The sequence below is a fragment of the Oryzias latipes genome, chromosome 13, assembly GCF_053564925.1.
Source record: "Oryzias latipes strain Hd-rR chromosome 13, Olatipes_Hd-rR_3.1".
In the NCBI taxonomy this organism is placed as follows: domain Eukaryota; kingdom Metazoa; phylum Chordata; class Actinopteri; order Beloniformes; family Adrianichthyidae; genus Oryzias; species Oryzias latipes.
In genome coordinates, this window is record NC_136249.1 from 14,340,297 (window position 1) to 14,354,892 (window position 14,596).

Below are 14,596 nucleotides of genomic sequence, written 5' to 3' on the forward strand. Positions count from 1 at the left end.
TGCAAGGACTAAAATATAAAACTGAAAATTAAATGTTTCAACCTATTTTTTCCTCACGTACTTCAACTCCCAAACATTAAAAAAAAGCTTTTTATAAAAGGGGCAAAAAAAGAAATTCCATATTGTATCAGACTAAGGTGACCTTGAAACCCTTCAGTTTTATCAAAAATCAACAGTGTGCAATATAACTGAGTGTGCTTTATGTATGCCTTCTGGTTGTGTTTATTGACCTGAAACTAATTTTCTGTGTTATACTCTGCTCAAAAACCTGTCCAAATGTTTTAGTTAGATTTTAGTAAACTACGACACTTGATGTATTGTTAGAGCATTCTGGGTAATGTAGTCAAGAGCCTGCCGGAGTGTTACGTAGAGTGTTTAAACATAATAAAATGATAAAGTGAGAGCCACACTTAGTATTTTATGTTAAGAGTTATCCTGAATAAAGTTTGACTTTACTATTATGTCGATCTCTATCCAAAGGCTGGTTATTGCAGATAAGAGAGGCAAAACATGAAGAACACAGTTCAATAGAAAACCTCTCTCCGTAGAAACTGACTTTCTTTGCCAGAGCAGAGATCAATTCGTTATCCTGCAAACCTGGCACATGTCGTTTTAAGCTTTAAAGGGCACATCATCAGAATACTGCACACTTTTGACTGTGAGAGCATCTTTTTTAGACATATCATTGTTTGTCTAGTATATGAATTTTACAAATCCAACTTTCCTACTGCTGAACACAACCGTCTTAAAGTCCCACTCATCTTTGGTGTCATTTTCTAGGACATAATTCTGCAGAGCGGCAGTAGTTTCTTTGAAATTCGCCCCTGAGTTGTGGGACTGTTGGTGAAGAGTAAGCTCACCCCTTCCCCATCAATTATCTGTTTTTGAGCTCTCATTCTAGCTTACAGCCCCCAACAACCCTAAGCTAACATTAGCAGTGCAACAAAAATGGCGAGCAACACTGGAGCTATCTACCCATGCAGTTTTGAGCCAGATGCCAGCTCAGACGAGGAAAGAGAAAACGTAAATGGATGCATCCGTCTACAACATCGCAATGGAGCGGAACAGCGGAATGCAACTAGACGTATTAACTTGAACGCCACACTTACAAGCTTTTTTTCGTCTGCTCCCGTTTCACGATTGGAAAAATGAAATACTCAGAAATACAGATTTAAGAATAATTTTCTTTATGCATGTCCTCTATCATGAGAAAAATGCCACAAAAACAGGTTAAAAACACAATTTTCATCGGCTTGGGTCTTAAAAAACAAATATATATTTAACTTTCTGATGTTAAAACATTGTTTGGTATCAGTTATGAATATACTGAATTCAACACTTTTTTATACAACACTCAGCAGTCTATTTTCAAGTTTTGGGTAAATTCAGTGGTGACCAAATTATCCTGTTCTTCAAGTCCAGTATTGTGAAAGTTCCTCTTTATAGCCACTACAGTTGCAAAAAGTCTCACCTCAATAATTGTTCAAGGACATGGTGCGACTATTGTTAAAGTAGTCAAATGTAACATTAAAGTGAAAATACTTTTCCAAAACTGCTCAGGTTTAAGTTTGAAAAAAGATCATCTAGGAAACTTGATCTTTTAAAGAAACATTAAACTCAGAGAACAGTGTTTGTACTGCATACAAAGCTGACATTCAACTACCAACCGTTGTCACTTGTCAAAGATTTAAATTAACAGTATGTCTGTACTGGACTAACAGATGTGCCAAGTGGTTATCATGAAAATACTAGCCCCTCACATTAGATGCAGTATGCCTGAGCAGACAGAGAAATTGAAAAATGCTTTTCTCGCATTTTTTATGCAACCACCTTTAAACAAAACACATAATCCCTAACCCCAAAGAGCCTCCTGTTAAAAAAACGACAGATGAACCACAATGACGGGAAACTGCTCTGTTGACACAGTTCCCCCTTTTTCTCAGAGGAAGAGTGCTGTGAGAGGTTTGCAGGCTCTCTATATTTAACTTGATCTTTTCTGACCAATCCTGAATATGGGCTGCATAAACAATAAGTGCTTCTTTTACCCCACTTTTGTGTGTGATCTTAAAAAAAGGAAGATCTCAAGAAAAGATCTACTATTTGAACAGGGCAACAACAAACCAGAAGAATTTCTAGCTAGCAAGAGTGACTATGTGCTAACTCAAAACTCCTGTGGTGAATGTGGATAAAGCAGAATATCAAACCAAAGTCAATCAACTACTTTATGCATTGTTATTGAATTTAATCTTTTTTTAAGGAATGAAAAGCAAAGATTGACTTTTTCCATTATTTTCAGATCCGTTTGCAATTCACTAATACCAATGTCACGTATATAAAAAGTAAAGATCTAGCACAAAAGAAAACACCCCTCTTTAATCACACAAACTGGTTACAACATTCAATGCTCTACTCACATAAAAAACAAAAATCTGCTACAGAAAAAAGACAGGGCAGGGCCATGGGAAAGAAAGAGCAGAGTCAATGGCACAACTGAGAAGAGATGGTGTTGATTAACGGCATTACCTGTACCGGCATGTTCAAAAGAAGACCTTAATCACCAAGAGCTGTAAAATCCCACACTAGGACACACACATGGGAAGCAGGAGAAAATGACCAGAGGTTGGGAGGAGGCAACGACACATGCAAACAAGGAAGCAAGAAAGTAACAAAAGTGCATGAAATTGTTCCGACAACATGCGTGAGGGTAGTTCCTGGTCACAACCTACTTCTTTGCTCCATTACAAACTCCGCCTCCCCCCTGTGTCAGCTATAAGCAGTTATAATAGGACAGGTTTCAAATGCTTTGTGTGAATTTTCACTTTTATTTTACTGCTTTTCTCCCTCTCCCTTTAAAAAACAGACTGATGACTTGCTTGTTACTCATAACAACTCCACCACCTGATAAAGGCTTCAAGTTTCACCAACCAGATAAAAAAAAACTTGTAGTCTTCTGTGCAACCAATTATGTCACCGCCCTAAACAAAACCAAATACTTGTGAATGTGAAACCCCAAGGAAACACATGAAACAAACAGTGTTCACAAATGACTTCACACAAATTTTTTTTTAAAAATCCCCTATAACTAACGATCTTTCACTTTGGAGAAACTCTTACATGAAGGGAGGATACTGTGACATTTTAGGAGAGGTGGACCCCACTTCAGTGGTAAGACAGCAACCACAAAACAGGAACACACTTTTAACAAGTACTCCAAGCTGATTTGTCAAAAATAAAGGCCTAAACTCCAGCTACAGTTGTCCAATCAGCAAGGTTCAGTCCTTTAGTTTTAATAAAGTTTTTAATTTTACTTTCAGGCGGTGTTTGAAAAAAGTCCAAAAACACATCTCAATGAGTGAACCTTTTTTTCAGAGTGAAACAACAGATGTAGTTCTCAGTTTAACCAATAGATGGCAGTGTAGACCACAAAAACTCCTGGATCACATCTAACAACGCAGTGAACTCATATCCATTTGTTTTGTTTGTTCATCGGTTCTGTCAGTTTTTGTTTGACAAAACTGTTTTATCATTTTCCATTTTGAGATACAATTTAAAGATCTACTCTGATTATCTTTTGCTTTATTCTAAAAATGTTCCAAGGGGCATTTCATTATACTAGCCAAAATTTAAAAACCTGTGCCGTTTTGAAGGACAGTTTCTGCAGAGCTCCAGTAGTTCATAAGAAATTTGCATCTGAATTTTGGGCAGGACTGTTGGCAAAGAGCAACTCCACCACCCTTCCCATCACACATAAATGAGACCTCCGTTTACATACGTTTCCGCTTAAAGTGCCTCACACCCCCAACCTAACATTACAGCTGCAACAAAAATGACAAGTGAAATTGGAGATATCCATCCGTACAGTTGAGCAACCTTATTTCTTCTGCTCCTGCTTCACAATGATTTGAATAAAGAAATACTAAGAAATGCAACTTTAAACTTAATTTTCTTTAAATTTATATGTCCTCCATCATCAGAAAAATACCACAAGAACATGTTAAGAACCACAAAAACACAATTAGTATCTGAGTGGGTCTTCACCTATGAAAAAATTCTATTCACAGACACCAAAGACAAACTTTTAAGTTTCCCTGAAAATGTCTAACAACCCTGCTTATCACAAACTTTATCCCTTTATTTAAACACTATACATAGCAGTATTATGGTTAACATCATTGAAGACAGTCAATGGTATATTGAATTGTCAAATGATTACATTGCATCAACAAATCTATGATGTTCCGGAAAACAAACTCACCTTTGCGTTCCAGGGGACTCTGCAAGTAACCGCTGTGGTAGCGGGGGTGGGCTTTTAGGTCCAACTCCTGCTTTTGGAGGAAGAGGTGGAGCATTTTTGTTACTGATGGTGGTGGGTGAAATGGGTGAAGCTTTGTCATCTCCATCATTCCTCAAACAAGCAGGAGGTTGAATGTCTAAAGTCCGAGGCCTGGCTCGAGGAACCTGGATAGGGGGGTTTTCAGGCAAAACTTCGGAAGAATTAACAGAGAAAAGTGGGGCTGAACATCTGCGCTGTGCTACAGGGGATTTGTCCAGTCCTGGAGAGACAGGAACTGGAGTCGGCAGGGAGGGGGACAAAGGAGACGTGAAGCGCTGGGGAGGGGAGTTGAGAGTAATTCGTGGAGGTACTGGGGGTAAATTGACGTTGGGACAAGAGTCAACTGGGCAACTTGCAGGAAACTTAGTCCTTTCTTTCGGTTGAGGCTTGACCTGCTCTTTGTCGAGTTCTCCATTGCCTTCTTCTTGTTCTCCTTCTCCAGGTGCAGCATTTTTTCGGGCATGACCTGTTTGTTCTCTGTGTTCCTTACTGCTCTCTTGCGTTTTGTACAATTGTCTTTCCTTAGGAAGGGGTTTGTCTCGTATCTTAGGAACAGGTCTCTTTGTTTCTCCATCTCCTTCATCACTTTCTGGTTTTAATTCTCTTGGAACAGGCTGTGGTCTCCATGTGGGATTCATATTGACCATTTGTTGCTCTCTGTCGGGTGAAACCGATGGAGGTTCCTGCGTACTCTGGGTTTTGTTTAAGCTAGCTAGAATTCGTTTCTGATGGCCTGGTCGGGTAATACCCATGTGCTCCAGTTGATTTGGTGTAAGTTGCTGACATTCTTGCATTGTCTGTAAACCGGCACTCAGAAACGCGTCAGTGTACCTTTCCAACCGAATCACACCCAACCAGTCCAAAACCGTAGCACTGGATTCTGATTGGCACATGGTTGTTTCAAACGCCTTTCCAGCAAAGTGCAGGGTCACTATGCCATGAATCCACGTCCAAAGCAAAATGCCAACTTTGGTACCTCAGCTCACCCCAGATGCAACCTGTGGACAAGTAAACATCAATTTGTCAGCTGTAAGTAACATTGTATATTTTCCATTCAGTAACTGTTACAAAAAAGATCTTTAAAATTAAATTATCTTTTTCCATCTGATCAGAAACAAGATGACAAAAACTCAATCACCTCATTCAATACACTGCTGCATTGGAAAAACGCATTTGGTTGATAGTTAAGACTGCAGTTGAAAAATAAAAAAAAAAGGTCACTTTAGCCTCAATTAGTGAAATGGGGTTTTTTGACATTCATGTAAAAAGGAAGTTGGGCTCATGCTTGACTGAAAATTTCATTTTGACTTGTAGTCACTTTAGAGCATAACACAGACAGTACTTTATTCTTTCTTTATATACTTTACACAAAGCAAGACCTTTAAGTAAATTTTTGTCTGACAATCTGTGAGTCTGGAAATATTGCAATACTGACCTGTAAGCACTTATTAATAAATACTTATTTTAAAAGGCAAACATTCTTTTCATTGGAAAGGCCCATAAGATCCGTCACACCAATGTCCAGACTTTCTAGTAACTAATGTCAAATAAACAGGTTAATCTGTATTCAGCAGTTTCTGTGATGGGGGAGCTCTAACAAGTTTCAGATGCAGGCTGGTGTCAGCTCTTTAATTCTTCCAAAGTCGTGAATCAAGAAGATGCTGAAATGCATTTTATTTCTTCACCACGAATTTGTATTTTAGTTTCTATTTAAAGAGAACGCTGTGAATTTCTCCTCACAACCTATAGTCTTCTGGATCTTTTGGTTTTTGACCCGTATAAATGATGAAATACTCCTTTAAATATTTGATGTATGCTTTGGTTTTCAGATTAAATGTAACTTGGCTGGAAGTGAGGGCAGTCAGAACTGAATGATCGCAGTAACCCACTTTACCCAATTAAAGACATTAACCAGTATGAAGATTGAAATTAACACATTTCATTTCCTGTTGAGCGTTTCCCCTAACGAGTTGGAGACCACAAGGTACGTTGTCAATCTTGTTCTTTTCTCTGATCTATAGCAGTTCCTATTTCTAAATAGAGGAACTAGAAATACGTTGCACACAATAAAGTGTTCAGTTTTCAACCAACATTAAAATGATTCGCACAAATGCAGATTTTGCAAGCCACATTTGGGTGGATGCCTGCACAATTATCTTTCGGTGAAGCATAGGATTTTCTCAACGCCCCTACAGAGGGTGAAGAGAAGCAAGACGCATCAGCCATAGCAACAACTCTTCTTGCCAAGAACTTAATCCTCTGAAGCCAATCAAGCCTCTGATCAACTCATATGCAAAGAGGTAGGAAAACTTTATCTGAAGAGTAAACCATAACGTATTCACAGTCTGTTGATGCAGCCCGACTTCCTTTTCACCAACTTAATTTATTTTCAGCTCCTCTCCACTTCCTACCACTTCTGTTCACCTCCTCCTCCCTCCAGCGTTCTCTGTACTCCCTCCCACCCAGAGCTGCAAAGAACAGGGTCTCTGTGCTACCTTTTACAATGGGGCATTCTGTTGCCTAGGCAAGAGGACGGCACTGACAAAAAGGAAGGAAAAGTGTGGCTGAGCCATAGCTCGAGTCTAAAAACGTGCTTAGCCAATGATGTCACGTTTCGTAAGTTGATGACTGGACGTCCTGAAAAACATCTCCAACGTCTGTTCTAGAACACAAACAAACCTTTTCCCGTTTCTCTCTGTTAATATTCTTATTACTGTAGTACTAACTACAGCATAAATGCAACACTCAAGATTATCAAGAGTAAATCTAGAAAACACAAGCTAAATTTAAAGAAAATCTCAGAAATCACCAACTGCCAGATAATTCACCAACTCAGAACACAGGCAGAGGTGGTGTTACGTGGACGAACCTGCTGCCTGATGCTCCTGGTTCCTCTTCCTTATTTGCTGGCAGTTTTTTGATATAAATCCATCAAATCCCTCATAAAATATAAGGGAAATATTCAAGTGAAACTTGACTTGAGCAAAGGGTTTCTCTAAATATGAGGCTACAATTTCTTAAATAAGACGATCGAGTCTCATAAAAGCTTGTGCATGTGACTTCTCTTTTTGTAATTACCTCATTTCTACACACTCGTACATAGAGCAAGTACTGAACAGGATTTGACTACCAGAAGCTAGTTCTTTCTTTGGCTTGTGTCTATTGGTATAAGAAGTGGTACAGCTTATAAAAGTTTCTTTTACTTTTTCAGATGTGCAAAGGAAATATTAACACTAGCATTTCAACCTAAAACTGTTAAAATGATACTGAGAAACTCATCCAAATGATGTTTGTTTGTTTTTTTACCTGTTTATCACAAAGATGCAGGGAACAGAAACATCTGTGGATCATTTACCATCTCCAGCAGAAAAAATGCAAAGAACTTGAGAAATCGGTTTCCAAAAACATCCCTTTCATACAATAGGATTACCTTCCTACATTTCCATGCTTTTCTGTTCATAACATTTAGCTTAATTTTAGGAACAAATCTCCAGTCCATTTCAATTATATGCTAAACCACATATCATGCAAACAATGAACAAAGAGATTCAACGCTGATACAAAAAGACAAACTTTGCCCAATCAGTAAAGATTTTTATGCTAGTTTATTTGTTGTTGTTAAGTTTCTTCTTGCTAATAAATCTTTGTTTAAAAAAGAGAATGAACATTGCTAAGCAGCACAGGTGAGAATGTTGGTTGTACCTGTGAAAAATTAGCCACAACTGCGTTCTGTTTACCTTTTGTTAATTGTTAGGTGAAAAGAATACTGAAGTTTGAACAAACAAAACAGTTTAGTTATCAAACCATTTTTTATACCATGGTCTGGGTGAATACTCAATTGCGATTGGCTGCAGGGTGTCCATTAAAAAAGGATCAAGGACAGTGATTATGGACAGCTAAAAGGGGAATTTCGGTCACATTGTCTGAATGTTTTACGTTACTGAGCTAAACCCCAGATGTAACCAGAAGCAACAGAAACATGGAATATATGTGGACATATGTTATTCCACAATTTATCATAACAGCAAGACGGTAGAAAAGATCCTTCAAATGGCTCTATGCTGGACAAGCCAGTAGCTTCATCAAATTTTACCCCCAACAGCAATGTTGCCTTCACTTTTAAACAGTTCGTTGTCTGTCTTGCCTAGCTACAAGCTACTTGTAAACTTTGTTTGTTTGGAACAAACTTTTGCTTCATCATCTGGACAAAAACAAGCAGCAGGAGGTGAAATAGATTTCACGTGATCAGAGGACAATCTGATCTAAGTTTCTGTAATTCTCTTCATTTATCTTAAAACAATTAAAGGCAGTTTTAGTAGCTCTGTGGTCAGTCTGGCTGGATGTGCCGTCATCTAACCACAGTCTTTCAAAATAAAAGTGGGATAAAAAAGAGTGATACCTGTTGGGACGCACCTGGAAGCGGGGTATTCATAATTAAAACAACACTGGGAACTAGGGTTGGGCGATGTCCCTTAAATTGGCAGTTGACAATGTTTGCAGTAAACCATGGGGATGGACGATGAAATCGTCGGGGGGGGGGTATTTTCCGTTATTGATAATTATTATTCGTTATTTTACTTTATTACTTTATTTATTTTATTTCCCAACTAATTATCATCTGCGATGATCCAGTTTAAACTGAGGGAAGTGACTTTGACAAAAAAATGACAAACAAAATAGAAAAGAAGTAGTCCGCTCCTGCACTTGATTAGTCAAGTGGACCAGTGGACCGAGCGACCCGTGTTAGCCTCTCCTAACCCCTGGCTTCTTCTGGCTCCGTTCTTCAACAGAAAAGCACTCACCACACAGATTAAAATTAAAATGATGAGCGAACAGGCGCTTCATAATAACCAGAACAATAATAAAAGCACGTTTAGGAGATCATCTTGTATATTACGGAGCTGCCAGATATCTATGTATGTTGCCGTTCGGCAGAACTAATTTCCTCTTCCGGTATTTCAAACACTACTGCACATGTGCGAATGATTTATTCCGACCGAAAGTGTGACCCATGTGAACGTTTGTTATAATCGGAAAAGGTTTTTCTGAGCCCATGTAAACGGTTTAATTCTAATCCGGCCATTGATCCGATCAAGATATTTTGCACATGTAATCGCGGTTTATGGTGTTGACTCGCAGCGTCACGGGGGCGTGGCCGATCACGATGGTGTCTCTCCATCGTGATGTCAGTCAGCCATCACGATGGACGATGGTATTGTCCATCGGCACAACCCTACTGGGAACATTTTTACAATAGATCAAAAAATTATTGAAGTAGGACTTGTAAAACAAAAGTCTATGTTTACATTTTAGAACAAGTAAATCTTATATAAGATAATAAAACTGCCAGGTTCATAAAAAATGACCTCCAGTACATTTATTTTTAAAACAATGAGGTAAAATGAAGAAAATACATGTTGGAGCAACTAGGATGTTGATTTCTATTCTACACTTTTGTTTAAGTTAAAAGGTATAACGTGGTAATCTGTGAAATTTACCTGGCTCCAGTCACTGTAGTCCTAAAACCAGCAACAAGGCATATGTTTACCCTTGATACAAACCAATAGGACATAGGATTGCATTGTCTGGCCACCTTTTTTTTTTGTTTTTAATCATTTTTTCATACTAACCTTACCATCTTGTGTTTTTGCTCACAGTGCTTATAGAAATTTGGGCTTTCCTCGTACTTAAAAAAAAAAGTCATTTCTGTAACTTATTCTGATCTTCGATCGAAATTTTCCTTTAGATTTAGAACTAAATTGTGTTTGTTTTTTCCATTCTGGGTTTTTTTTGTACAAAATTAAAAATTAAAAAAAAAGAGCCTTTGCAACTTAAACAATTGTGACTGTGACATAAATAGTATGTGATTCTATTTCCAAAATGGTATAAAAAAGGTAATTGGTGTTTACTTGTATGCTGCTTTACTACCTACTTAGAAGGCCCAAAGCGCTGTATAGTCACAGTCCCATTCTACCATGCATTCAAAAGTTCACACACTGATTGAACCTCTTCTGTCGAACACTGGTGCCAACCTATAACCACCAGGAGCAATGTGGGGCTCAGTGTCTTGCACAAGGACGCTTCGACACATGGGCAGGCAGGGCGTGAACCGAACCTGCGAGGTCGACCGTGCTCCCACTGCAACACAGCTGCCCGGGTAGACATTTTGTTTTGGTAAAATCCCAAAACCCTGATGTGAATTCCTGTTTGAAGACTTCTGATGTGATTGATGGTAGTTTAGAGATTGAGACTCTGAGAAAGAGACAAGAGGCAAAACTGGAGGAAGCAGAGATGAAGATGCTGAGCGTTAATTTGAGAGTGATGAGGATGGATAGGATCGGGAATGAATCCACCAGAAGAACAGCTCATGGTAGATGTTTTGATAAATGCAGAGAAGCAGTTGAGATTGAGAGGAGGGATAGGTGAGGATGTTGGTAAAAAGGAGGCTAAGGTTGGACTTCGCAGGAAAGAGACCTAGAGGAAGACCAAAGAGGAGGTTCATGGATGCAGTGAGGGTGGTTGGTGTGAGTGAGGTGGAAGCAGAGTAGAATATGGGATGGAGGCAGAGGATTTGGTGAGGTGAACTCTAAAAGAAGCATTTAAAAAGGCAAAGAAGCAGAAGTCTCTTGATGTGCTAAAATGCTAAATTTCTGCAGCCTGTCAAACCGTGAGCATTTGGCATTAGCCAAATTGCGCTTCTGTTGTGATGAACTAAGATATTGTCCTCGACCGAAATGCATCAAACTCCAGACACACAAGTAAAGAGGAGATGAGTCATACACCCCCTATCAGAAACACTGCTGCTTTCAGCCCACTTTCAATTAGAACTGAACAGTGATTCAATCCTGCAAGTGCAGCTTTGCAGCAGAACAATGTCTTGTAGTCAACAACTTTTATCAAGAACTTTACAATAAAACCAATTCCACTCAATAATTACAAAAACTTCACTTTACCCTAATCCCATACAGCTTTGAGGCCTTGAGCAACCTGTTGGCATTGTTACAAGGTCGAAAGCTTGAGCGTCGCCAATTTTTGAAAGGACAAATTTGGCCTGCTGACACGAGTCACACAAGGACAACACAGGCCTTGGTAAAAACTAGTTCCGCTAAAACTGAGTCTTTGGGAAGACAGAACTTATGAAAGTAAACTATTAAAACCAGTTTGTTTTTTGGCGTGTCTCAACATTAATCCATTTGTTAGATTCCTTCCCCGTTGGCCTCATCTTACCAGAAAAAAACAGTTCCTGTATAACAAGCTGCTCTACTTCTCACAAGAAACACAAATTAGTCAGAAGGTGGGCTGTTCCTTTCCCGTGTGAAAAAAATACAACCTTGAAGATGAATTTTTTAACCTTGGGTTGGTTTGACAACATTTTTATCACAGGCTGCAGTTATCGCTTCACGGACCGGCTTGTTGTTTAGCGGAGGAAATTGTTGAATTAGAGCTTCCACCCCGAATAGCAAAATATCCTCTCACCTCATCAAAGAGTCAATTCAGTAACAGGTGTATGAGCCAAAAGGCAAATGAGAATATTTATACAAATAAAGAAGGTAGGGAAACGACAAACAATAAAAATATGGTACTAAAATGCTTAGGACTAAGCCTCTATGTTGGTCAACAACAACAAACCAAGCATAAGACTGACAAAGTGAGGAAAAGGAAGAGAAGATAGCATCTGCAAAGTCATAAACACATCCTGATGCTGTCACATGGCTCTTGGCATGTAAGCCTTCGAAGATAAGGGAGTTACCATGAGGTTTCTCCCTCACCCCATGCCTAGTTTTTGCAAGGATGCACAATCCTTGTTGATAATTGCAAGAAATATTATAATTAGAGCAGGAATACATGGAGACCTAGGTCTTGCTCAAAATGTAGTTTGACCAAAGCCAATTACAATCATTTGTATGGTTCAGTAGATGCTAAAAACATTTACCCTAAATTGCATTTTAAATCTGAGGAAACAAGCTGATTAAAATCCAAACACAGACAACTTTAGGTCTAGTATTCTGGGACTAATTTAGCAAAAGAAACTAATAATGATATTAATAATAAAGCTGTTTCCTTGTGATAGTCTGAGGTTATCATCTTTTTCTCTCATGTATGGACTGTGTTTTCATCCAGTGCAGCAGCTGCAGGAGCATGTGGCTGCAGGAGCATGCGGCTGCAGGAGCATGCGGCTGCAGGAGCATGCGGCTGCAGGAGCATGCGGCTGCAGGAGCATCTGCGGATGTTGCTACATCATGGTTGCATGTGTAAAGTCACAGGGCTTCTGACAAATTCAAAGCATCTGTCACAACTGCTGTCGTTCATTTTCAGGAATCAGAATGAGGAAACTCCTTTATCAGAAGATCATTTACTGTAGTTCACACATATTTTTGGAGACGAAAAAAAAGAAACAGGCAAACGCCCCGATAAGTACTAAATCACGAATTCCGTAAGGGATTATTAGTTTATTTTCGTTAGCCTTGAGGCATAAATGACCCTGAAATCTCTTCACACCGGCGTTACGGTTTTTGTGCCTCTAAAATTTAAGCTAGGTTTCTCTCTGTCCACTCCCGGTCCTGCGGGTCAGGATAACTGTCACTGCCTGGAAGTAACCTCGACATGTTTTTTATCCCTTTGAACTCCAGCGGTGTCACTGCAGTTCAACTCTAACTCCATCTTCTATAAACCTCTTTCTGAGGCGCAAAAAAAAAAAGTTTTTCGTGAAAGAAAAAATCCTGACAAAGCGTGAATTTCTTACCTTTTTCACAGCCCGAATGATGGACAATGCGGGATTTCCTCTCGACGTTCGTTCACCAAACACGGCTGCGTCTCCAAACTAACATATTTCTCACGGCAGCGTCGCAGACTAACTGAGGGAATCCACGACGAAGCCCTAAAAAGCCTACCGCGTCTGCTTCCGCTTTCGGCTTTCACAATAAGGGTACCAACAACCATACAGATGCGTCGCTTTTGAGTTTTGCCCGTCGATTCTACTTGATATTCACTAATTAAAACGAACTTGATCGAGAGAAAAAAGTTCGTAAACTCTTAATGTGACTTAAAAATACACAGAAAGCAGAATCTGGGTTTCCGTGTCCTCTGGCTTCTCATGTTAACTTTTCCGGATGTTCCCAGAACTTGGCATATCCACTACATCGGTCTTTCTGTCACCATTATTCATCCGGGGGTCCAATTTATGTAAACATAAACGTTACTTCGTCAAAATCAGTTCAGACTGTCTGGATCAGATAGTTTGACATTTTTGATTACTTTGTAACATTGTCTTTAAAAGAAGCCCTAATAATTACGATTCTATGCGCATTCAAGCATCATATACAGTTTTTAGTCTGGCTAAAATTATGCTGATGTGATTTGTTCACTGGTGATTGTTTATTAATAGATTAAGACTGAAAGAAGAAGGTGTTAAGTGCTTTGATTGTCAACACCAAAGTAATAATGTTAGGCTTGTTGCTAATGCTGGAATTTATTTATTTAGGTACTCATTTCTATATTAACATGTAAACAAATCTGTAGTTTGATACACATAATGGTTCATTGTTGAACAGATTTGTCTGTCTATTTGGAATATTGTAAATTAAATGCAATATTATTTGTGTTTTTATTATCTACTGTACTAATCTTATATCTTCTTTCCCTTTCGGCTTTTCCCATCAGGGGTCGCCACAGCGAAACAACCACTCTTTCGAGGATGTGTCGCATGGTTAACTTGGCAATGTTTTACGCCGGATGCCCTTCCTGTACTAATCTTATATAAAGTAAGTAAATACTGGAATTTCTGGATTTTTAACGTTTAAATACTTAACAAGTCTCATGCAAAATTAAATGTATGCCTTCTAACTTCCTAGATTACAGCTTGGGGTATTATTTGACTTGATAGAAATGAGCATAAATTAATTTTAGTGGATGTTGCTGCAGGTGCTGGCTTGGCACATGCAGTGTCCCACTATATCCACAAGAGGACGATACCTTCCCACTAAAATACTGTTTGGAATATTATATACATTTTACATTTACATATAAATTTTATATAAAAAATAAAAAGCCTATTCATGTGTGTCTTATATATTTCTACTAAATTAAAGTTAAAATGAAAGTTTTAAAGGATCAACGTTCAATTTTAGAATATCCAGGAAAAAGATTAGACAAGCCAAAGAGTGAATTTATCAAAATTACATTCCCCTGTGTGGTCAGAAGTTTTGTGGAGGGTCTCCAAAACCATAGAGCAACAGTATTTATTAATTGATTTTACATGAACTT

General features: G+C 38.7%; 1 protein-coding gene across 2 annotated transcripts in view; it reads right to left on the reverse strand.

Moving 5' to 3' along the window:
• arap1 (ArfGAP with RhoGAP domain, ankyrin repeat and PH domain 1) overlaps window positions 1–13,231 on the reverse strand; it is a 62,820-nt gene extending 49,589 nt beyond the window's left edge. Inside the window, exons 1-2 of one of the 2 annotated variants that reach the window (XM_004075811.5) lie at window positions 13,077–13,231; window positions 4,256–5,331 (exon numbers count right to left, since the gene is read on the reverse strand). In XM_004075811.5, coding sequence (XP_004075859.2) covers window positions 4,256–5,226 — 971 coding nt within the window. In that variant the 5' untranslated portion in view covers window positions 5,227–5,331; window positions 13,077–13,231. The remainder of the gene's footprint in view (window positions 1–4,255; window positions 5,332–13,076) is intronic. The other variant, XM_020708392.3, reaches the window with a different exon arrangement.
• Between the last annotated feature and the right edge of the window lie 1,365 nt (window positions 13,232–14,596).